This window comes from Miscanthus floridulus, chromosome 2, assembly GCF_019320115.1.
Source record: "Miscanthus floridulus cultivar M001 chromosome 2, ASM1932011v1, whole genome shotgun sequence".
Classification (NCBI taxonomy): Eukaryota; Viridiplantae; Streptophyta; class Magnoliopsida; order Poales; family Poaceae; genus Miscanthus; species Miscanthus floridulus.
The window spans coordinates 177895853-177920819 of NC_089581.1; the positions used below are offsets into that span (position 1 = coordinate 177895853).

The window sequence follows — 24967 nt, forward strand, 5'->3', positions numbered from 1 at the left end:
CTCCCGATAGAAGTAATAGTGATGGAATGGTGTTAGAAGTTGGACGGATAAAATTAACTCAACACATGGCTTGACCCCTCTATTGCAAACCATGATCTTAGGGGAGACGAAGTAACAAACCTCTAGCCTATTTTATTCTTATAGACTGCTTTGAATTATCTTTTGTAATGGCAGAGCTGGGTAATTTACATGCAAAATTAGGGGGTTCACATAGTTTACATACATGGTTCACACGGTTTACACAGTTTACACCATTGGGGCCTCTAATTAGTAAACGTAAGATAGTAAGATAAAAGATCCTTTCATTCTAATTTTTTTGCATTTTCATACACGGTTTATGCGTTTGACACGAAGGATGACGATTGACTTCCCCGAGACGTTCGACATCCTCATGTTGTGGAACCTTTAAGAACGGAGCGGTCATAAAATCCCAAGAGAGTTTTTTGGAACTCACCTTGTATGCTTCGACCCCCTCCCTAGTGATCCGCTCTGGCGTGATGTCGCTCCTCAACCCTAGGATCCATCTTTTGCAGCCGCCGCACATGTCCTCGTTCCATGGAGAAGCTCCCGACGGATGTGGTTGTTGAGATTGCTAGCCACATCACTGCGGCTACAGCGGATCCCATAGAAGATCTTGGTAGCCTATAGGCAACCTGCTCGTAGATGCCTAGTGTGTGCGTCGATGCTGTAGTGGGATAGAGCATACCACTGCGGCAGTTGCTGCTGCATGGGATACAACTTGGGGCCTAGAACTAGTTCTACGACCATGAGTACTGTGCCAAGCTCATCACTAGGCTTCCTAGCATCGACAACATAGAGGCCTGCTTCTACACTAGGATGCACACTGTCTTCATGGAAGACCATAGCATTCTCATGCCATGGCTTGACATGCCTAAGCTCTCCACCATGGTAGGCCATGATGTTGCTACATGTGTTCTCCCTTGTGCTCCACAAGTCCAATAGCGGTGCCAACAATGACAGCATTGCTCGGTGGTGGTTGAGGAAGGTCGAAGGTGATGAAGTGGGCCCGATGGTGAATGTGACGTGGAAGAACAAGATATGTACATGGCGCCTCTAACAGGGCATGTTCATGTTGCAGGACTTAGCTAGGCGGCCGGTGCTAGGCGAGTCTAGTCCTCTGCCTTCTCTAGCCATGTCGATGCATCATCAGGACAGACATCAGTGCGGAGGCAGAGGCTATGACGTCCATGCAGGATGGGAATGTTGGGAGGAGTGGGCTATGTTCTGCAGCGAGGAGTGTAGGATCCACAATGAGTGTGATAGGTTCTTCAGATCGATGTGGTAGATTCTGTGCAGATCAATGTTGATATGTATATATGTGGATGATGAGGATTTGTATAATAAACTCTTCATTCTCCTTCATACAATGATACGCAAGTATGATTCCTTTCTAAACTCATTACAGTTACCTTCCTTCTCGTATGATGCAGTTCAGATTCCCTCACACATGTTTCCAATTTCTTAATACAAGTTATTCAAGTCATCTCCACTAATAAACACGAGCGAGGGAGGCAATAGTCAAGGTCCATGATATCCACGGCCACCCACGTGAGTCACGGGCGATAGAGCAGGGAAGACGACATGGACTATTTGATTCCCTGCACTTTGCGATCTAACACTAACACTGAATCACCATATGAAATGGCGATGGGAGCTGCAATAATGACAATTTGCAAACACAGCAAACCAATTTACAAATAAACCAAGGCAAATACTTTCACCCCAGCACCATCTCAGTGAGGTGCTTTAGCTCACATCTGTATAGCGAAGGCAAATACTATGACACTTCAAAAAATAGAGTAACAAGCATCACAACTATTTAGTTATTAATTATTTAAGGCAAAAACTATATGTAAATGATATAGTAACAATCATCACAACAATTTCATTGATAACTTCAGTTACTTTCCACAGATGTACAATAACAAAGACCTATCAAAGACTACTGGATATATAATAACAAAGACATATTGAGTATAGGTACATCCCATAGTCGAGTTGGAGATAGGCAATGCAAGCTAAGGATAAGGCAGCACCTCGCAAAACTTCCACCAGCATCTCAGTGAGGTGCTTTACCTTCCTTGTTGCTACACCTCTCATGGTCGTGAGAGCGAGAGAGATAGAGACAAGAAGAGGAGCATCTCAGTGAGGTGCTTTACCTTCCCTGCTGCACCTCTCATGGTCACGAGTGTGAGGGAGATAGAGGCATTAAAGAAGAGGAGGCGGCCAGGCAGGGAAGAGAAGTGTTGTCATCGTTGCTGTTGCTCTAGATGAAGGAGGATCGCTAGGGCACCGGATGGTGAATTAGCACAAGAAATGCGTAGGGCAAACCAGGGATACCAAAGTGCATTGAGTACCCCTTGGCCGGTAGCACCCAATCTTGAAGGCCTTCTCCCAACGCCGCTACTACTGCCGGAGGAGTTGGAGAAGGAGTGCCATGGTGATAAAGAAAATATAGCTGGTTGGCTCAAGAGCTTTGTCTGTATCTATCTATATCCACTCCATAAGGAGGAAGGAGTGTATGGATTGCCAAGAAATGCATCCAGCCCCAACTTAAATAGGCCAACCTCGAAGATGGAGAAGTAGAGAGGAGTAGTTAATATAAGCATCAGGGAAGACGAGGCATACTCTGTAGAAAAATAATAGTGATGTAGCTGTGTTATGGGTAGTTGGGAAATGGGAAAATAACTCACGCTAAATTTACTAGCGCCGGTACACCAAATGATCATGTAGGGCTAGCAGCCATAATGACTATTCCAGTCGGCTCGGCGTTCCAAACAACGGTGGAATTCAACCCCACTACCACCGCCACATTGATGGTTTTCAACTGCTGGTTTCCTTCCTTAGGAGGTCTCCCTATCAGTCCAACCGACAATGAAAGTATCACTTATCGCTACGGCAGTGAAAGTGATGATGGTGATAAGTCAATCTGTAGTAGTGGTGTAATATTATTTATAAACCTGGTTAGACTCAAGGTAGCTTGACTTAAGATGAAATTATATTTTTTTATTGTTTTGGGACAAGAGAGCTCCGTTCGTTTAAACTTATCAGCCCGGCTTATCAATCATGTTATAATATTTTTCTCTCACAACAAAACAACATCAGTCGGCATATCAGCTATAAAAAAACATCAGCCGAATGGCTCAGAGGTAGTAGTACGTGTTTCTTCTAGAGAGTAACTGTAAATAATTCCTCTGGTTAAAAATTTAAGATGCAAAGAGTTGGCACTAGGGACGTTCATACTTATTTTATGTGTGTATTTTCTTTATAACCTAGGCACGTACACATACTTACTCATACAAAGGCACACACATAAATCTTCGGACCTGTCTAGCCAACAAGAGTGTTTTGGAAGCTCCTAATACCCGATTTTTTCATGAATCTATACTGTCTTTTAGTTATATTTACATTGTTTTCTTACTGTATTTACAATAATTTCTTCAATGTTATTTATTTGATAGAGTGATGTAACTTGAGGATAACACAACTTTTATTTGTTTGAATTGTAGATCTACCAATTTTTTCAGAAAATTAAAAATTATTTCTATAGATTGCATATATTAGAGGAATATATGTCAAATTATTCTCAAATTTAAAAAGGAAAATACAAATTCTCCATAAAATTGCGGTCGATAGAGTGCAGAGCAGGTGTTGTCGGCCTCTAGTCGTGGCTCCATAGGCGAACGCGAGTGCTGCATCTTTTCACTAGCGAGCGATAAGCGACGTGTGGCCGACGGTGGCGGCACGACCGCAACGCAAAGCAGCAGGCTGCAGGGGCAGCGTGCTGCAGCTGGGAGCGTGTCAGGCGTATAGTTGTCCATTGGGTCGGCCCGGTCCGGTACGGCACGGGCACGGGTCAGGCATGGCCCGCAGGGGTTCAGCCAGGTATGGCACGTCGTGCCTCTCGTGCCTGGCCTTCGGCCTAAGCACAGCACTACGGGCCAAAATTCATGCCGTGCAGGCCCGCTAAGCACAGCCAAATCTGCGACCGTGCCAGTCCATAGCCCGGCAACCTAAAAACACCTCAAAAAAATCTTCTCAACCAACACTTGTCAAAATTCACGGTTTCATAGATTCTTTCATCCATCGTCTCAATTCAAATCACAAATATAAAATCTAAGTTCAAATGACCAAATCCAAGAAAAAGGAACCAAAAGAAACACAGAATTAAGATAAATGAGCAGTGTGCAATGTTGCCCCATTAAAAACTTTTCTAGGTAAAACTCACCCTTATGAGAAACCCTAGAAAGAGAAATAGAGTGCAGCATAGCTCTTATAAGTCTTTCAATATTGTTCAGAGGTTCTTAGATCACACTCACCTTTCTAGCAATACAAGCAGATGAAGATAAAGTGGGGGCACAGGCAGGGGAAGGACCAACAACAGATCCAGGGCCTCCAAAGATTCTTCCCATGCCTGTTTTTCTTACATGTATGGCGTACAGGCTGTGCAGCCCTTTGAGTCCTAGCTACACCAAACTTTCTCTCATATTTGTTAAATAACTTGTAAATTTCATCTTTCACATTAGTATAATATGAAGTTTAATCACAACCGGTGCTCTCTTTAAGTAATTCCAGGACTCTAAATAAACCTCTCATCTTAGCTCTAGAATAAAAAATAAATGCAAATGAATATAATAGAGGTATATGCTGCTAATATTTAAGGAATTTAAGCTTCATAGGATATACAACAGCAATTAGATTTTGATCTTTTTTCACTTGTATGTAAATGAAAAGCAATTTCTAGTAGATGGTGCAGAATAAGTGGACTAGTTGGATAGTAGACACCAGAAAGAACAACAGTGGAGTCATAAAATAGTTCTAGAAACTCTAATATCTTTTCAGCTATATACCAATATCTTCCAGACAACAATTCTGATCCATAATTAGAATCAATGAACACAAAAAAAACATGCTTATATGGAACCAAGTGTTTAAGCATAAGATATGTAGCATTCTATCTAACATCTATATCTAAGCCAAACTTTCTAAGTCTAACACCCTTAGCGGTACAGTAGTTCTTAAACATAGCAATTCTTTGATTAGAGGAATTTAAGAAGTTAATAGCAGTTCTAAAATCTTCTGTGTAAGGTTTGAACCTCTTTAAACCAGATTTTATAATTAGATTAATGATATGACAAGCACAATGTTGATGCACAAGACTGTACTTACACTTATAAGGATCAACAGGCTCAGGTGTAAGATCATGACCTAAATAACTAGTAAACATAGGTTTCAAAGTTTCCATAACCTTATCATTAGAAGAAGCATTGTCTAGAGTTACAGAGAAAACCTTATCAATCAGACCAAACTCCTCAACCACACAAGCAACTCTTTGAACAATATTTTCACCAGTATGTTTCACCTCAACCAACCTAAGCCCAATAACCTTTTTTGTAACTCCCCATCAGCACTCACAAAATAAGCAACAACACTAATGTAATCCTCCTTAGTATTATCAGACCAAATGTCTGATGTCAGAGCAACAAAGGAAGCAGCAGACAACACAGAGTTCTTCAGAATATTACGATGTTCAGTAAACAACTTGCTAAGATCTCTAGTGGTGGTCTGTCTAGATACCTTAACAAACCTAGGGGCTAGGGTTATGAGCATGAACAATATACTCTTCCTAGGCCTCTGTCTCACCAATACCTAATGGCAGATCAAGCCTAGAAATCAAGTGACATAACTCAGATCTAACAACATCAGGTTTAGAGTCCTAGTTATGCACAGAACCATCAGGATTATAAGCAAGCCTAGATTGAACCCTAGCATGTTGATCAGTTTCTGCCTACAAGATTTCTAGTGCCTCTTCAAGTGGCCAGTGCCGATACTAGATCTAGCAGACAAAGTTTGCTTACACATTTTATAGGTAGCTTTAGTGCAAATCTTCCTGCCATTCATAATCTCATATATCTCATCAAAATCAGCCCACACAGGTGATTTACGCTTACCAACATTAGAGTTACCAGCAATAGATGGAGCAGAGATGTTGGAGTTGGAGCCTAGTGGGTTTCCAGTCGCCATCGCCCCTTCACCACTGTCACCGTCTAGATCAATCGGAGTTGGAGCAGTAGAGCTGCTATCAACATCGATACCGAACAACACAGCAATGTCCTCTCCGAAGTCATCGTCGTCCATAGGGGCTAGGCCTGCTGTGATTAAGTTGTCGTTGCCAATGAGTGGCCAGACGATATTGTCATCAGCAGCTACCATGATGGACGGCTCTCCAGCACTATTCCTCAATGGTGTGTGGGGCCACCTTGGTCGCTCTATGCCACAGCTAGAGGACGATGCATCAGCTACCGACCTATGCAAAGAGATGGAGGAGGATGAAAAGATCACATCAGAATACATCAATGGAAGAAGATAGAAGAGGATGGTTAGAGTTAGGGTTAGGGTTTTACCTATGCAACCGGAGCCCGGTGTCAGAGAAGGCGATGGCCACCCAGAGAAGACGACACACTAGTTAGCAAGGATGGCGAGCGGTGGAGGAGGGATAGACAGGGACAAAGAACTCACATAGTCACCGAGATCTAGAGGGGAGATAGGGAGACAGAGAAGGGAGAGGTAGAGAAGGAGGGGACCAAAAGAGGTTGTCGGTGACAGGCGAAGTCGGAGTCAGTGAGGTCAGACACCAGCAGACTACAGATGAGATGGTGAGGTGTCGACCGTCGAGCGATCGAGGCGAGAGCTAGGTGAGACTGCGAGAGGCGAGAGCGGCGAGGCAGTGGCCGGTGGTGGAGCCAGCTAGCTAGGAGGAAATAATTTAGGGTTAGGGTTGAGGAGGGATGCCCACGGCCATCACTTTTATACGGCCACATGGGGAGGGGTGACAGGCGTGGGGGTGGGCCGGACCGCTTCGTGCCTTCACCACTGTCCACTGCGTGTCGGTGCTAGGCCGCTGCCGGTCCGACCCCTTAAAACCGGGTCGTGCCATGCCAGCCCGTGGGCTTGAGTATCGGCCCAGGCATGACCTGCTCTACCAGGCTAGGCCAGCCTGGGCCCGCACACCACCAGGTCGGGCTATGCTTGGGCCAGGCCAAATTTGCAGGCTTCATGCTAGGCCACCGGGCCTCGGGCTGCATGGACATCTATAGTCAGGCGTTAGCAGCCGATGGCGGGCAAGTGGGAGCGACAGGGGCGTTATAGCTGAGGCGTCGGGCGAAGGGCGGACGGGCCTAGAAAAAAATCAGGTGCTGGAGCCTTAGAAAACAACCGAGTGTCCAACAAGATTTCTCAAATCTTATCTTTATGAATATATCAAAAAATTGAGCTGACAGAACTTAAAATTGATGAAGTCACTATATAGACATTTGCATGTCGACGGATATCATCTACTACTGAAATAACAGTGTCGTTAAAGTTTTAAATAATTTTAAGAAAATGCAAGCACACATACTAAAGTCAATCATTTGAATTTAGATGGACATGTTCCACAACGAAAAAAATCTAACTAACTAATATGTTAAGTTTGATCTATGACTTATTAATCTCACGTATTCTGAGCCTAATGGTGTGTCGTTTTGAAAATAGTTAAATATACCAGAGGTCTAGTTAGGTCCATTAACTTTCAAAGTGGCTTTTTGGTTCTATAAACTTTGTATATTGTATCACTTAGGTCCATATCCCTCCACATGAACTTCCATGCTAACGTAGCCTACTGAGTTGTCCATCCGAAGCAACTATTGACTCTACATTTTGTCAAACATGTTGTGGGCGCATGAGCAGACCCACCATGGCCACGCGGGCACGTGGGCTAGCCACCATCGTGGCCATGTGGGCATGTGAACTGGCCACCGCCGGTGTGTCCATGTGAGCAGGCACCACCACCGCTGCGCTCTTCCTTGACGCGCTCCATGTCCCTAGTGACCTAATATGTGACGCCACCGATGATGACGAGCCCAACATCCACACGGTAGCTATCATCGAGGACCGGGACGTCCTGCTACCCCACTGCGTCTCCAGTGTGAACACTTGCAACACATTGAAGCTGTCGGTCTGATCGAGGTAGCACGGCACGTGCATGACCCTGTACTGCTCCATCACGGGTCGTACGCGAAGTTGTACGCCTTATGCTAGCCATAGATCTTTGTCAGGTGCTCTCATGTGGCTGCAATAGCGGTGGCGGCGCCTGCACGCGCCCGTGTGGCCACGACAGCGCCTACTCGTGTGCCCACAACATGTTTGACAAAATGAAGGGTCAATAATTGCTTGAGATGGGCAAGTCAGCAGGCCACGTCGGCATGAGAAGCCCAGTGGAGGGATATGGACCTAAGTGATACGGTATACAAAGTTGATGGACCCAAAAAGCCACTTTGAAAGTTAATGGACCTAACTAAAACCTCCTCACAAGTTAATGGACCTCTAGTGTATTTAACTCTTATGAAAAATATTGCCACTTGTGTAAGGTAACCTACTTGCCTGAATACTTGAGTGTATCTTTGTCATATTTTTTTCTCTTCAAAGATTGATTTTTCGGCGCTACTAGCGCCCGGACGTCCAACGCGCGAGACATGTCCGGACGCCGGCCCTTCACACCGAGGCATCCCAAACCTGCCTGCCCTTGTTAAAAAAACAAACCCACCTGTCCCAGCCGCTCACTTCTCTTCACCGCTGAAAGCATCTAGGCTCCTAGTTGGGTTTCGGTGATTAATGATAATATGTGATTACTGTGACTAACGTGTGTTTTTGCAGAGGCAATTTGGTTAGGTCATGGTAATGACAATTGATTGGGCAATCATGGTTGTCATGCCCCTACGATGGAAATCCTTTTGGTTTTCAAAGGATGGACGACAAGGTTAAGGATGGACTAGTTCTAAGTGTCATTTGGTGTTGAGGAGACACTTAGAGTAGTTTAGGACTTTATTTTTTCTTTGGTCATACTATAAATGGGGTATGGACGGGTAGCTTGACCTAGGTGAGTCTAGTGGGTTAGGTGTGGTGCACACTTGTTAAATCTAGCACTAGGTAGCTCCTAAAAAGCCCTTAGATCAATTAGAGCAAACTTCATTCACATATGATTGCGAGTTGGAAGTGAATGGAGGGTCAAATGCTGACCGGACGCTACTTCCAGTGTGACCAGACGCTGGCGCAGAGTCCGTTTAGTTCATTTGATTAAGGTGAAATCGTCTAGATGCGATCAGACGCTGAGAGGTGAGTGATCGGATGCTAGGTGCCAGAGTCCGGTTAACTCCAGTAAGGTTCTAGAGAGGGAGAATCCTGATCGGACGCGTCCTATTAGTGCTGACCGAATGCTAGTTAGGTTTCGGCTACTGATCGGACGCTGGGTGCCAGAGTCCGGTCAACATCAGTAAGGTTCTAGAGGATAGTTTTTGTGACCAGATGTGTCCAATTAGTGCTGACCGAACGCTGGCCAGTGTCTGGTCACAACTTAAACTACACAGAGGCGGGTGAACTGACCGGAGCATCCGGTCACCTTGACCGGAGCATTCGGTCACCCCGCAAAGGCACATAACGGTTTGTTTTGAATTATGGGTTATAAATACTTCCTCTATTCACTCAAGGGATCACTTTTGCTCATTCCAACAGCTGAGAAACACCCTTGAGAGTGCCAAGAAGAGAAAGGTCCTAGTGAGATGATTGAGATTTGAGAATCTAAGAGAGAGACCTCATTAGTGAAAGCAAGAGTAGCAAAGTGTGCATCCACTCTTCTTATTAGGCTTGTCGTGGTCAAGTGAGAGTTTGTGCTTGTTACTTTTGGTGATCGCCGTCACCTAGACGGCTTGGTGGTGATTGGGAGCTTGGTGATCATCCGGCGGAGCTTGTGGATGACCCAACTCAAGTTGTGAGCGGTTGTGGGTGATTCACCGCGATGGAGTGTCAAAGAATCAACCCGTAGAGAGCACTTGATCCTTGCGCGGGTTCTCCAAAGAGGACTAGTGGGGAGTGGCGACTCTCCGGTACCTCGGCAAAATATCGCTGCGTTCCTCCTTCTCTCTTTACTTTGACTAATTCAATTTTTGTCTTTACATTCATAGAATTACCATGCTAGAGTAGGATTGGAACTTAGGTTACAAGACTTTTTATGCGGTAGAACATTAGAAACACTTTCTAGGCATAAGGGGTGAAGTGGGCTAACCGTAGGGTTTAATTATTGCAAAAAAATTAGAATTAGCCCAATTCACCCCCCCTCTTGGGCATCTTGATCATTTCAACCGCCCGACCCCCCACGGGAATAGAACAGAACCTGCTCGCCCCCGCATCACCTGTTCCCCCACGCTAGGTGTGTCACATCCTCACCACGCTCCCATCAAAAAATTGTTTTGCAAAATCAAACAAAGCGCGATGCGAGGTGAAACATCAAAACAAGTCTACTCAATATCAGAACAAAAGCGACTGCAACAACACAACAAAGCTACTACAACACGAGATACAACATCAGAAAAAAAACTAATGCAACAAAGAAAAATTACTTGTTGCAACACAAACCAAAACTACTACAACAACAGAAACAAAGCACAATGCGAGATGCAACATCAGAAAAAAAACTAATGCAACAAAAAATTACTTGTTGCAACAACAAAACAACACTACTGCAACAACAGAAATAAAATGGCAATGCGAGATACGACATAAAAAAAGACTAATACAACAAAGAAAAAATACTTGTTGCAATAGCAAAACGACGCTACTGCAACAACAGAAACAAAAACGCAATGTGAGATGCAACATTAGAAAAAAAGACTAATACAACAAAGAAATATTATTTGTTGCAATAGCAAAACAAACCTACTGCAACAGAGCGTGTCGAAACCCTAGCCACCTTCGCGTCCCTCAGATTCCAGAGGAGGAGGATAGCTCAGATCCAAAGGAGGAGGAGGAGAAGGAGGGCTCAGATCCAGAGAAGGACCTACCTACTTCGTCGAAAGCCGCCACCGCCCTCTTCTCTGATGGCATGGAGGTCGCGGAGCGAGGGAGGAAGGCAGGGAGGGAGGGAGGGTGGCTCGACGGAAGTCGCCGCCGTTGCCCTCCTCTCCGGTGGCATGGAGGTCGCGGAGGGAGGGAGGGAGGGGCGGCTCGCTGGAAGCCGCCTCCGTCTCCAGCGGCATGGAGGTCGCGGAGGGAGGGATGGGCGCGGCGCGCGAGTGCTGCGTGCCAGGACTGCCAGCAGCGAGAGAGTGGAGGAGCAGGTGGAGGAGAGGACGAGCAGAGCGAAAGAACTGGATGCACGGTCACGGGATGGGATGGGAGAGAGTCAAGCTGACGGATAAGGCGAGGCGCGTCGAGTCATGCGAGGTCCGTCTAGACGGGACGAACGCCCACTGGTATCAGTACCGTTGATTTTTCTGTAGTAGAAGGGGCAACATCGGAGCATCCCATTATCGACTTCTATCTACGACAAATGTATCAATGTATGCTTTTTAGGTCTCGATCTTGTGTAGCAGATCTTCACGGGTAGGCGGAGAATGTAACCTCGAGATGTTACATTACAAATCCTAGTCCCCGTCTCCCCGACTCTGAGGTTACCAACCTACTGTATCATTCACGCAGGTCACAGTTCACACACCCTGCTGTGCGCTGCGCACGCCGGCCGGTTCGGCAGGACCAGCGGTGTGGCGCCGCGCGCACCGGCAGTCCGGCGTCGATGGATGGATCGGCACGACGGCACATGGCACGAGATCTTTGCCAACCACCGCGTCCGTAAAGCACGTGGCCCTGGCAGCGCAGGACCCCAACGGATGCGGGCCCATTGATCGGCAGAAAAAGAACGGAAAGCCAGGGGCCGCTTGCCACGGCAGACCGAATCCATATCTAGCTAATGCAGCTTGGTTAGGCTAAAGCCGCCGCATTAGGTGTCTGTTTAGTTTCCAAAATTTTACAAAATTTTTCAAGATTCTTCGTCACATTGAATCTTTTGACGCATGTATAAAACATTAAATATAAATAAAAAATAAAACTAATTACACAGTTTAGACAAAATTCACGAGACGAATCTTTTAAACCTAATTAGACTATGATTAAACACTAATTATTAAATAATAACGAAAGTGCTACGGTACCCTTTCCCAAAATATTTGGCCAACTAAGCCAGGCCTAGATTAGGGGGGCCGTTAAGCGCGCGTCAACCGCGACGCGAATCGATTGCCATCTTGCTTTGCCCGTGACGGGACAGGGGACAACGCCAAGGGACAGCCACGCGTCGCGGGAGCCGCGGGGCCCATTCGGCGGGGCGGGAGGCACCGGTCGGGCTCAGCTGGGCGCCGCCGCCACCACGCACCACCAACCTCGTGCCGCTCCCGGCCGGCCCTTCAGTCTGAACAGCCCTGCCCGCCCCTCACATGGGCGTCTCCCGCAGGCCACATGCCGGCCCTCCTCGCTGAACAACTGGACGCGGCGAGGGAAGTCGTCGTCGCGAGCAGTTTTGGAATGGACGTCACGCACGCCGCCGCCGCTCCACCCATCGAGAACCGTATTCTATTCGCAGTCGCAGCACAGTAATGAGAGTAGACTGCCTTAAGTAAGGGCGCGTTTAGATGCAAAATTTTTAGGTTTTTTTTATTACTGTAGCATTTTCGTTTATATTTGGTAATTAATATCTAATTATAAACTAATTAGGTTCGAAAGTTTCGTCTTACGATTTCTCACCCAACTGTGCAATTAGTTTTTTTTGTTTACATTTAGTACTTCATGCATGTGCCGCAAGATTCGATGTGATTGGTACTGCACAAAAAAATTTTTTGAACTAAACAGGCCATAAAGTTCTGTGCAATCGGTGTAATGCGAGTCATACTGATCGTATAGAAAATCACACTACCAGTACGTCACTAGACACTAGCTGTGTAAGGTACCCGAGGATGTGATCATCTATGGCACGATCCGGGCCATCCGGCCATCCAGGACGGCTCTTATTGCGTCTACTGTTGCGGCATAAAGAACCACCGGCCTTCAGCATCCATCCGGAATAGAGGTTTAATTACGCCAATGAATTCGGCATTCCGGTACGGGCTAGTGGCGTCCGGCCACGCGAACGCGAGTGTACGTAAGAAGAATAGTCGCAACCAAATGTGGGTCCAGGCCAGTCCGGACGCGCACAAAAAGGACCCGATCGATGGCCATGGGATGAGGCCAGATAAATTTAGTTTTTATTAAAACAAAAAGCGCTATAAATGACTCTTCAAATTTAATAACTCTTTATCCCACCTTATTCGCTCTCTACTTTTAAATAACCTACCTCACTAGCTATCCAGCCTCTTAGGTTTACTGAGTCTCTTGAAGTAATCTAATATTTTTTGTCAAATTTATTTTAGAGACCGGCTAAATCAATAAATTTGGCTAGTCTTTTTGGCTAATCTTTTTTAGATGCTCTAAGGCATCGTGGTGCGACTTCGCGTCAAACCACAGGTTTCTGTGCTAACCTGATCGTCTTCATCTCGGCGAGCATCAGGGACGTAACCAGCGGTGGGGCTAGGGGGGCTTCAGTCCCCCTACCCGTCCTGAGCACGTGGAGTTTTCCTAAGTCCTCTCTTAAAATTTTATGCATACATGTATTAGGTAGGAGGAGCTAAGATTAAGAGAAAATAAAAAAATCTCTATTCTTTTGTTAAGCCTCTCCTAATTTTTTTTCTCGCTTCGTCACCGGCGGTCATGATTAGCTCGCCAACTCCTCGAGTTCAAGGCGGAATGGCCGACACGGCGGCCGAATTCCAGGTGGCTCAGTTGGGGGACACATGTTTCTTCGAATTTTCTGGCGAGACGTGCGGCGAGAGAGACCGGCGCGCGGGCCCAAGCGGCAGCCGGGAATAGCGATGGCCGATGGAGCTTACAGCGCTCCTCTCCATCACTCCGTCACACCACCGGCAGGGGCGACGCAGTGCATACACAAACTGTAGCGCACACTGCAGATTCATTGATCCAACTATCCAAGCCTTGATGCCTCTAGTGACCGGTATCCCATCAGAGTGCCTAATAGTGGGTGAGATGGGAGGATTGTATCGAATCGATTCCTTAAAGCTTTGATGCCAGGGCTTTTGCTCTTGGCGTTTCTGCCGGTGCTGGGGAACGGAATCTTGCCACTGCTCCCATGGATGCCGGGAATGCTGACCCGAACAGTAGTTTTGCGGCTTCCCTGCAACGTTTTGTGGAGCTATAGCTACTCATAGGCATTAGCAGTAGGGCTTCCAGCCATAGCTTTCCATAAGCAGCAAGATGACACATGCATGGCCACGTCGGCGTTACTGTGGGTGACATGATTTTATTCCGTCCGTCTCGCAGTGGCAGCAGGAGCAGCAGCACATCACGCGAGTCATCTCCAAGTTCGAATGAAGCGATGTGGGCGTGTCGTGTGTGACATCAGCCTGTCTCGTCGTAAATGATCATAAATTAATTACTACGGACTGATTTAATGTGATAGAAAAATATTATTATAACTTATAATCTACGATCGTATACGAGCAAACGAAGCGGCTTGGCTTGTCATTCGCTCCCAGATCTGCAGACAAGCACATCCTCAAGGATCGTTTCATGATTCGCAGTCCGTGAGCGGTGACTGGTGGGTGAAATGTGACAGGGAGAGTGTTTGGGTTCACGCAGTGTCCGAGTCGACATAACGGCAGTGGCAGCAGCGCCAGCGCCAGCTGCTGCGGAAAAGGTCAAACCGGCAACAGGCACTGTATCAGAGAGGCTTTTCCTTTCTCGTGATAACCATAAAGACCGAAGAAGCGAGACAGATCTCATTTTTACAACGCCAGTGCAAAATAGGAGTAGGAGTATATCCGAGTTCACCGCACATATAATCTGCTAATCTTCTGCTGTCAAATTTTCCCCAGTAAAGATAATAGCTAAAGGAAATCTCTGCAGATTATCATATATATCTGGAGACTGAAAAAACATACTTCCATAATCATAACTGAAAAGGCAAGAAGTAGAGAGAGAGCAGAAGCAAATGAACTGTGAGGATGCGCGTTCATGCTTTTCTCATCTGACATTTGGACCAGAAATATCCCGCTTACAGAGTGTATTCGGGGTGCATGGTCCAGGCAAAGGGAGGTTGCCATTTGCAAGCTCCAAAGCATCCTTAATACCACATTCATTTTTGTGCCTGTGCTCTGCAGCTTAACCAAAATTTTTCAGTCTGTGCATGGAAGTATGGCGGCAAAATCACATGAACGCACCAAACACCCCTCATAAATTATTCGTAGGACACCAGCCCCACCTTCCTCCATCTCTCTCTCTCTCTCTCTCTTCTCCATCGTCCATGGACATGGACCAGAGGCCCTCACGCCTCACTCATAGGCATAGGCCGCTGGCAGCTGGTACTACAAAAACAGGCGTCATTTTTCTTTGCCTCCCTCTCCACCTTGTTTGGCTCCCGTCTTCTCCCTCCCTCGTATGAGCTGAGCAAGGTTGGGCGGCAACATGACTAGTTTTATGTAGAGCAAACATCACAGCGATATCTTCCCTGGCTCAGAGATTCCCCACAAGACCAGCAGAAAAAAAAAACCATTTTTCAGTTGTTTCTCTTGCTACTGAGCAAACATCACAGCTTTTCTTTTTGCTATTTTTCTTCACATTTTGTAGACAATCCCTTCCTTCAGTGTTCTACAAATAAATACTAGTAGATTCACCCAGCAGAAAAACAAAATTCTCATTTTGTTCTGGTCACTCAGTCCAATCTTCCAAAGCGATAGATTCATCCAGCAAGATCTTGGTTCTGTTCCTTCTGCCGTGTAGAAACGCGCCTTCAGTAGCAGCAGGCTTCCCATCTCTAGAAGCCCTTCTGCTGCCGCCAACTCTTCAAGCAAGTGAAGATTCAGCAAAAGGCCAAGTCTCCGGCGATGGCGGCGACGCTGGAGTGCTGGTCGGGGCGGCCGAGCACCGACGAGGAGATGGTGGAGCAGGTTCTCATGAAGCCCCACGGGCGTTCAGATGACTCCCTCCCGACCTGCGCAGACACTGCCTACGCCGGCGAGCCGACGTCGGCGCCCGCGCCCCCCAAGAAGTGGCAGCGGCTGGGCCGCAACTTTGCCGGCGCCATCGCCGCGTTCAAGAACACGCTGAGCCTGGATGGCGGCGGCCTCCCCCACGACCCCTCACCGCGAGCCGAGAAGCCGCCACCGCTCCTCCTCCGTGGCCTCGCGCAGCTCTACTCCCGCGGCGCCGCCAATCAGCAGCTGCCGGAGAAGCTCGTCGCTGACCTCCGCCGCCACTTCGATGCTCTCCCCAACAGGTTAGTGTCCCAAAGTCGCCACCAGTGTACCACCCAATTCTGCAACAAAGCAAGTTGTGTGTTACCCAGCAAACTTTTTCCTCTTTCGGTGAAATCTTGCAACTCTATAGAGAGGTAAAACTTGCCACTGCTTCTATCAACGGCACAAAATTTGCTGCAATCTGGGATTAGTTTCGTATAAGCAACTAAGAGACGGATCTCTAACCTACTGTACATATCATTCACGAAGATCAAAAAATTGTACAGTGAATTTTTGTTACTGTGTTTATGATTAAATCAAGTACATAATTCGATATCTAAGCTAAGGTGACAGTGCATTTCTCTCTGGATCTGCTGAATGGTCGCTGACAAGCAGAAATTTCGATTTTGCAGCTACGCACAGGCAGGATTTGACATGAAAGATGTCCTCTTGCATGCCCGCCTTGTAGAGCAGGCGACCGGTGAGGATCAGCCTGCAGTGAACATTGAGGAGGTTCATGGCAGAGGAAGTGGTGATGAAGGCACTGTTTTCCAGCTAACATTTGCTTGCACAGCCCCGCTCTCATGGCAGTCAATGTCAGGGGCACTAGACAGCCCTTCGTTCTGTTGCAAGAAGATCCAGATCTTTGAGAAGAGAGGGTTGACACTTGGTGTTGTCATGATACTTGTGCAAACTTGGAATGAGGCGCTCTTCAAGAACCGGGTTGAGTCTGCACTGAAATCGGTAGTAAAGAAGCAAAGAAAGAACAGTGGTGGCATGAAGCTACCATTTGGGCTCTGCAGTTGTCAAGAAGAAGGATCGAGAAACTTTGATGATGAGTCAATGTTTGATCCAGATGATGGTCAGGTACTTGACAATGAGCCGACACGCAGACCACAGCTTCCCACTCCCCTACCACAGTCATCAGTCTTCGTCTCAGTAGATGAATGGCAAACCATTCGCTCTGGTGGTGAGGAGCTCGGTCGCTGGATGCTGCGTTCTGAGGAGATTGAGTTCATTGATTGGGTTGGTGCGAATTCATTCCAGGGTGTCTATAGAGGAAAGAAGGTTTGGGTCAACAAATTGAGGGGCTGTGACATGGGAAGTGCTTACGACGTCGAGATCCGTCAGGACTTGCTGCAGTTGATGAGCTGTGGCCAGAGGAACATCCTCCAATTCCATGGCATTTGTTTCAATGAAAATCATGGCCTATGCATAGCGACGAGGATGATGGAAGGGGGATCAGTTCATGATATTCTTATACAGAGAAACAAGAGGCTGTCCCTCCGAGACACGGTTAGGATCGCTCTTGATGTCGCTGACGCTCTGGCTTTCTTGAACAGCTATGGCATTGCATACCGTGATCTCAATGCTCGGAAGATCCTGCTGGATAGGCAAGGGAATGCTTGCCTTGGGGATATGGGCATTGTTACACCTTGTAGTAATGTTGGTGAGGTCACTGAGTATGAGACATCTGGGTACCGATGGCTGGCTCCAGAGGTTAGTTTTCTTGACTTGATTTACTGAAAATTCATGTTGTTGTCTATAAGTAGTCTTTCTGAGCGCGTGTTTAGTTTCAACCCCAATTTCGCAAAAAGTGCTACAGTACCCATCACATCGAATCTTGCGATACGTGCATAGAGCATTAAATGTAGACGGAAAAAAACTAATTACACAGTTTGGTTGGAAATTATGAGACGAACGTTTTGAGCCTAATTAGTCCATGATTAGACACTAATTGCCAAAATAAAACGAAAGTGCTACAGTAACCCAGATTTCCAAAATCGCCGAACTAAACACGCGCAGAAAGTAAATGGTCAGTTGTAGAGGTTCTTGGTGAACGAAGTTGCTCTATTTAAACTGCTAGTTTTCATCTGCTATTATGGAATGACCTATACAATATTCAGTGCTTTGCTTTTCTTCTACAAGTTCATGTTTTCTTGTAGTAGATCAGGCAGTCAGTTACAATTTTTTTCTCCCTTCTTGTACAGTCACTAACACAATAAAAAATGTTGGAAAAGACAATCATCTAGTTGACAATTATGCAAATAAGTTTTCTACTATCCCATTTTATACTGATTTGTCCTTGCTGAAAAGTTTAGTACCATGGTGTCTACAGATCATTGCTGGAGATCCTGAAACCGTCTCCGAGACCTGGATGAGCAACGTCTACAGCTACGGAATGGTGCTCTGGGAGATGATCACCGGAGAGGAGGCCTACTCCACCTACTCGCCAGTGCAAGCAGCTGTCGGAATCGCGGCCTGCGGGCTGAGGCCGGAGATCCCCAGAGATTGTCCTCCTTTCCTGAGGTCGCTGATGAACAGGTGCTGGGACAATTTCCCTCTGAAGCGCCCTCAGTTCTCTGAGATCATATCCGTCCTACAAAAGCAGAATACTAGATAGTTTTCTTTTTCTCTTCCTTTTTTTTCCTTCTATATTATATGCTATATATCAGTTTGGCTTGGCTGTTTGCCTAATCATGCAGGAAACTGCATCTGAGAAAATATAATATAATATAATATATATGTGCAGAGGCTTGTTATATAATTGCTCACATCTCTTATCCCCTGAAGTGTCAGTCCATCTTGAATTAGGGTGCATTTAGATCCAAAAAATTTTGGATTTTGGCTCAATGTAGCATTTCGTTTGTATTTGGTAATTAGTGTCTAATTATGGACTAATTAGGTTCAAAAGTTTCGTCTCGCGATTTCTCGACCAACTATGTAATTAGTTTTTTTTTCGTCTACATTTAGTACTTCATGCATATGCTACAAGATTCGATGTGACAGTTACTATACAAAATTTTTGGGCAACTAAACGGGGCCTTAGTCCACAGAAGGTGACGTGAAAATGAAAGGGCGTGAGGATTTTAATTGCAGGATCTAGGGAGGATGAAGGACAATGTCATGCCACATCCTCTACAACAACCTGCATAGTGCTTGTTATTAAGAGCTAGGACCATGCACAGCAATGTTTGGATGCATGCACATTGCGAGTACTAAGGCTCTATTTAGATTCCAAATTTTTGCAATATGGACACCGTAGCACGCTTCATTTGTATTTAACAAACTTTATCCGATCATGGACTAACTAGGCTCAAAAGATTTGTCTCGTGATTTACAATCAAACTATGCAATTAGTTATTTTTTTTACCTACATTTAATGCTCCATACATACGTCCAAAAATTGATGTGATGGAGAGAAAGTGAAAAAACTTAAAATTTAGATGTGATCTAAACAAGGCCTAAGCATATAGCTATGTTGGATCTACTGGGGCGGGTCTTTGGGACAGGTCAAGATCTGCTGAGATTCCCCCGGTCTGACCTGCTCAAAAGATTGCGATGTGGCGTGGCGAAATTTGGGTCAAAATTAAGGAGCCGTTCTCACCTCTCTCATGTCCACATCTGCTTCTACTCCATGTGTCTGCCTGCCTGTGATCACGCCATGTGCTTCCATGGCCATGGCGGCCTCCCTATCTACAATTGGCGTCTCGTTCTCTTGGAGCAGTGTCCACCTACGACTTTGTCAAGACTTGATGCCGCATCCTGGTAGCTTCTCTTTCTCTCTGATTCCATTTGCGCCGTGCCCTCCATTTGGGGAGATACCCAATCCTTGAACAACGTGTGCCTGTTGCCAGAAAACAGTGGTGAATGATTGTGTGTCGCCCCACTTTATTTCGTCTACCCAAGCAGCTGAATACAGTACGTAGATCTGTGTCCACACTTGGTCACTTGGGTAGAGCCGTAGAGAAGGCACAGTAACTGATGAGGCGAAAGCCTTACGCCATCCACCGGGCGAAGGCTCACAAATCACATTACGTGGGCAGAGTAATGTCAAGACAGGTCCACCTTGAGCTGGGGAGCGGTCTCTGTTTTCGTGGTGCGCCATGCACGACTTTACAGTATGATGATGGGAGTTCGCTTTCGCGCGAAACCCTTACCACTCTTACGAAGTTACCGTATCCAAAACTCCAGCAGATCCCAATGTTGAACCAACATGATTTGCAGTTTGGCAAATTCATTCTCATCGATTTGAAATAAGCAGGCAGGTTTCAGGTATCACGGACACAGGCTAGATGCTAGAGCTGTACTAGAACCTACAGGGATGCCTAACAAGTGATAAAAGACGACATCGTTAAGGACCATGGCAAGCACCAGCCGTATCGAATCATTGATACCTTCACGCAGCTCTCGCTGAAACGCATTGATGCCTTCTCCCCTCGGAGCCCATGCCTGCGACCGTCCGCTGGCAGCAGCAAGCCTGCAAGCCAACTACAAAACAGCAGTCCGCTGCTGCGTCTCTCCCTCTGTGAACTTTTTTTTTATAGGACTCACCCTCTGTGAACTGACAAAGAAGGCTTCTGTACTCTGTACGGCTTCAGATCTGAGACGATGTGATGTACTGCTCCCTAGTCCCTCCGTCCAAAAACAGCGCAATTCTGGCTTTGGAGAAGTCAAACAGTTTTAAGTACGACCAAATTTATATAAAAAAATTTATTAGCATTTATTATACCAAATAAACATTATTAGATTACCTAATATATTTTCATAGTAAATCTAACTGGAGACATTAATATTGATATTCTTTCTATAAACTTAGAAAAGTTTGACTTGTTCAAAACCTAGAATTACATTAATTTTGGGACGCATGAAGTACATTGTAGTGGTATAGCCTTGTGACAGTCCAGGGCTGGAGATCGGATTGGCAGGTTTACACACTCGGGGCAGAAATAATGGCAAGTCCGCCAAATGTAATTTGTGAACAAAAAAGTCAAAACATCATCATCACCATTTTAGAGCATATGGCTGCGTCAATTCAAGTTTGAAAAATATCCAGGTGGACAAATGGGGTGAAATAGCTCCAGGGTGTGCTATTCATTCACCAGTAAAAATTCCATGAGGACAACAAACATGGGAGATCATGAACTCGGTTTTTAGGCCTTTTTTCCTTATTTGCGAAGACCAATGGAAGTAAAACTCTCAAGATCTACTCGGAAATGGGGCAGGCTTCCTCAAAAGCTTGCTGCTCCTTACGGCAGAAGTCGAATTCGTTGGTGTAGTAATACATGCAACCAGCATACTCATCCATTTCCTTAGGACACCTTTGGTGAAGTTCTTTCAACCTGGGAGCGGAAACATTACTTGTCAAAGATGGCAAAGGACAGAAGAAATATAGGCTTAATGAAAACCACATTGCTGAGGCAAACAATGTCGAACAAGAAAAACACTACAACGTACAAAATACATGTAGTATATTATTAAAAAAACAATGCTACGAAAGAAGCATACAGTCACACATGCTATTCAACTAAAAAAACAGCTACAACATTAGGTGGTAGTCTGCAATTCATTTCAGAATTTGAAGGAATAATAGGATACACAGCCCCTACATGGATCCCCCTCCCAGAAAATAACCAAAAGAAAATGAAATTCCTGGTTGGTTTTGGGATAAAAAGATAGGTCTGTATGTCATCAATTACTCCCTCCATTCTAAAATGCATGCTGGTTTAGTTTTGTTCTAAGTAAAACTTATTTAAATTTGACCAGGTTTATAGAAAAATATATTACATCTATAATACCAAATAAATACATTATCAAGACACATTTCAAGGTGGGGTTAATGAAACTAATTTTATGTTGTAGATATTGGTGCATTTTTCTATAAACTTAGTCAAAGTTAAGAGAAGTTAGACTTAGGACAAAACTAAAACAACCTACATTTTGTAACGCATCGAGTACCAAACAGGAAATGATAAAAACACATACTGACATGTGGCCCAGGATCCACATGTCAGCCTCAACAGGTGACGTATTGTAGAACATGCACTTTTTTTGTGCACATTCTCCAGCTTTTAAGAATGAACAATAATGAAACTGTGTAAATCCACCGGATAATCAAAAATACACATGTCTGATGAAATGGTTGTTGCTAAGATGCCCTATGCAACTCAATACTCCGGAATTGCGGATCTGATAGATCTCAGTAATATGTCAACACTGATAATGTACTTTGCTTTTTCTTACTTTATGTCTTGTGTAACCTATATACATTGACTCCACGGCCTCAATGCTCAAGAAGAAGGAAAAAATGGCACAAAGAAGTATGACATCACCAATTCAACCACATCAGGCTTCTAGTTGACAAATTGCTGAACTATAAGGGGTTCGTTTTGACAGGTGCCAAACAGAATAAGATATCAAGCCAGGTTGACATCACCAGTTCTTTTTGTTTAAAAAACATCATGTGAATATGTGCTGATGCTGAATGAATTTGCCAAAGCCTTTTTCTCATTTCATTTACTCGCACTAAAATGTACTGTATAAAAGGAAGTATGAAGTTGGGTATGTCAAGGGCGTCCACGCCCAAGACAGCGGGTCCTCGGCTACGGAGCTCGTAGCCTTGACAGGTAATGGCGTGCTGTTGCCCGGCTGCCCAATGGTGAAGGAGGTGAGATTAGGAAGAAGAGAGAGGATTAGGGTAGGTAATTCTTGCTTAATCCCAAGAGTGCCGATTACATGGATTATATAGGCCCGTGGCCTGCTAATAAAAAGGAAACAAACTCCTTTATTCTAGCAATATTTGATTGTCAATCTGCATGCCTACATGCCTAAATCGGCTCCTAGATACGTGGCTGGCGTCGGTACTGGACGCCCCACATAACAGGGTATGATACCAACAGTTCCTCCATCGCAATTCATGCTACCCTACTGGATAATAGTGAGAAACATGTCCTAAAATCCCAGGAGATGCAACGCAAGTTAGAACTGGTGTTAAAGCAGTGTTGTCACCATCTTATCAATTTAAACTCAGTGCCATAAATTAGTACATCCCTGAAGGTGGATACTTGTTGACTTCGGTGCATATTTGCTTCCCTGAATCACTTGCTGACATTATATTTAAATTCACTTGGTTAATTTGTGGATTTGCCACATTGTACTCGTGGTGACTTGAGATTCTCTGGCCATGGAAGAACATTCTAATCACAGACTAAGTATCTATGGTGGATAAAAATTTAACAAATGCAGCTCAGATCAAGTAGGCAGAAATGTGATCTTAGCTGCAAATAGCAAGTGTGATCACGCTAAATAGTTAGTTCAATTTAGCTTACTCAAGAGCAATGTGGAAAGCAGGAAGATCTACAAAGTAGGGAAGTTCTTAGCCTTCTACTGGAAGATATGGTGCTGTGACACAACTAGGGCTTCCGGCAATTGGTACTAGCTAGCCAAGCTTCCAGTTTGGGACAGTCGCACCAAATCAACCACTGTAAGATGATATGGTAGGTAGCAGTTATATTTATTTTAGCTGTAATGACCAAGTACAAAGTTAAGCATTGTACAGTCGCTTATTAGCTATAATTTTATCATCTTGGCAATGCTTGCTAAGGGCTTCACCCATCAGAGTTTTCCCCCTTGAAATCTATTTGATTATGCTTAATAAATTGATGGCTGGAATAATGAGAGAAAGGAAAAATTACAAACAATATGGTTCATGCAAACTTACTGTTGAAAATGAGCATACCAGAAGAAAAAGATCAACCTATGAGAGAACAATCAGATATATATAACAGTACGAATTTCAAGTAACAGAAATGCTACTAAGTTAAAAACTAAATATCAGGTTTTGTGTGACTGTAGCCTTCTATCGTAGAACTTAAGGGGAACTGACTAAGGATATCACAGTGTTTATTGGCTGCAACTGCAAAGGAGGGCTATTGTTTGGATGAAACCAACCTAAACAATCAAGGTATGAAACCCCTTGCTCATTTTGATGGATGACCCTAAAGCCAAATGAGCTGTCTAACAATGAACATCACCAATTTAAAGTGCTCTAGCTAATCAGTCCAGCCTCTGTCAGGGGCTAAAGGCCTCAGTAGCATCTGGCCATAGCTTGACATGTATAGGTTGCCGATCGTTTTATTTGTTGGTTCATTGGCTATAAACATGTACTAGAACCTATGGGCATGTTTGAGTCTTTTTAGATTCCCTCTCTTCTTAATGACCCGCAGCTCTCATGCTTGTTGAAGAAAAAAAATGGTGCAGCCTTGCAATGCAATCAGAAATTTCTACTATTGTACTATATGAACATAATTCATAATTTTCTACGTATCTTCATTGAAGTTATCGAATCATGTCTCTGCATAGCATTTGCATAACCACTCAGCTGTTGATTATCATTCAAAAAAAAAACTCAGCTGTTGATTAACCTGATAAGGGATGACCTAAGAGTACACACTAGTACCACATAACCAATGCCAGGTAGCTGTTCAACTGCATCATCAGTAACCTCACAAATCGCTTCGCTAACGTATGGAACCCTAAGGAACAGAATGACGGAAGCAAGTCCAATCGAGCAGCAGGGGATCGGACGGCGCAGGCAGGGAGGATAGGGGGAGAACGTGGCAGACGAACTCACAGGCTAAGGACGCAGCGTGTGACCTGACGGCCCTTCTCGAGGCACTTCTCGGGGTTAGGGTCCTTCTTCTTGCAGTTGAGGAACGCGACGTTCTCCGGGCGGCACCGGACCGCGATGTGCTTCGACGCCGCCATCAGCACCGACGACGTCGGGATCGGCTCCCCCGAGGCGTCTACGGGCGCACTGCTCGCCGACATCGCTGCGGGCGTGGTGGTTTCCGCGGGCTCCTGGTCTTGGAGATCTGGGGTAGGAAGTGGGCGAAGCGAGACGGCCACACCCAGACGGGAAGGGAGGAGGAGACGGAGGGAGGAAGGTGGGGACAGGTGGCCAGTGGCCTGGTGTGTGTGTGTGTGTGTGTGGGGTGTGGGTGTGTGTGTGTGTGTGTGTG

The 24967-nt window shown here is 45.4% G+C and overlaps 2 protein-coding genes across 2 annotated transcripts; one reads left to right on the forward strand and one right to left on the reverse strand.

Annotated features, from left to right (window-relative positions):
• Positions 1-15267: 15267 nt before the first annotated feature.
• Positions 15268-18704, forward strand: LOC136540830 (serine/threonine-protein kinase STY46-like). Its single transcript, XM_066532845.1, has 3 exons — positions 15268-16207; positions 16580-17666; positions 18286-18704. The coding sequence occupies exons 1-3, from the start codon at positions 15816-15818 to the stop codon at positions 18568-18570; spliced, it is 1764 nt and encodes a 587-aa protein (XP_066388942.1). The 5' UTR covers positions 15268-15815; the 3' UTR covers positions 18571-18704.
• A 2233-nt stretch (positions 18705-20937) lies between these two features.
• LOC136535869 (NADH dehydrogenase [ubiquinone] 1 alpha subcomplex subunit 8-B-like) lies at positions 20938-24915 on the reverse strand. The gene is made up of 2 exons (XM_066528303.1): positions 24580-24915; positions 20938-21289 (listed from the first exon to the last, which is right to left on the reverse strand). Exons 1-2 carry the CDS (start codon positions 24774-24776, stop codon positions 21154-21156), a joined length of 333 nt encoding a protein of 110 aa, XP_066384400.1. The 5' UTR covers positions 24777-24915; the 3' UTR covers positions 20938-21153.
• Between the last annotated feature and the right edge of the window lie 52 nt (positions 24916-24967).

What these genes read in the sequence shown, in the direction of transcription:
- LOC136540830 (XM_066532845.1), top strand. Translation starts at nt 15,816, where the DNA reads ATGGCGGCGACGCTGGAGTGCTGGTCGGGGCGGCCGAGCACCGACGAG. An exon ending in TTCGATGCTCTCCCCAACAG is followed by an intron (nt 16,208 to 16,579) that starts GTTAGTGTCCCA and finishes TCGATTTTGCAG; the next exon opens with CTACGCACAGGCAGGATTTG. An exon ending in ACCGATGGCTGGCTCCAGAG is followed by an intron (nt 17,667 to 18,285) that starts GTTAGTTTTCTT and finishes TGGTGTCTACAG; the next exon opens with ATCATTGCTGGAGATCCTGA.
- LOC136535869 (XM_066528303.1), bottom strand. Translation starts at nt 24,776, where the DNA reads ATGTCGGCGAGCAGTGCGCCCGTAGACGCCTCGGGGGAGCCGATCCCG. An exon ending in ACACGCTGCGTCCTTAGCCT is followed by an intron (nt 21,290 to 24,579) that starts GTGAGTTCGTCT and finishes TTCCGCTCCCAG; the next exon opens with GTTGAAAGAACTTCACCAAA.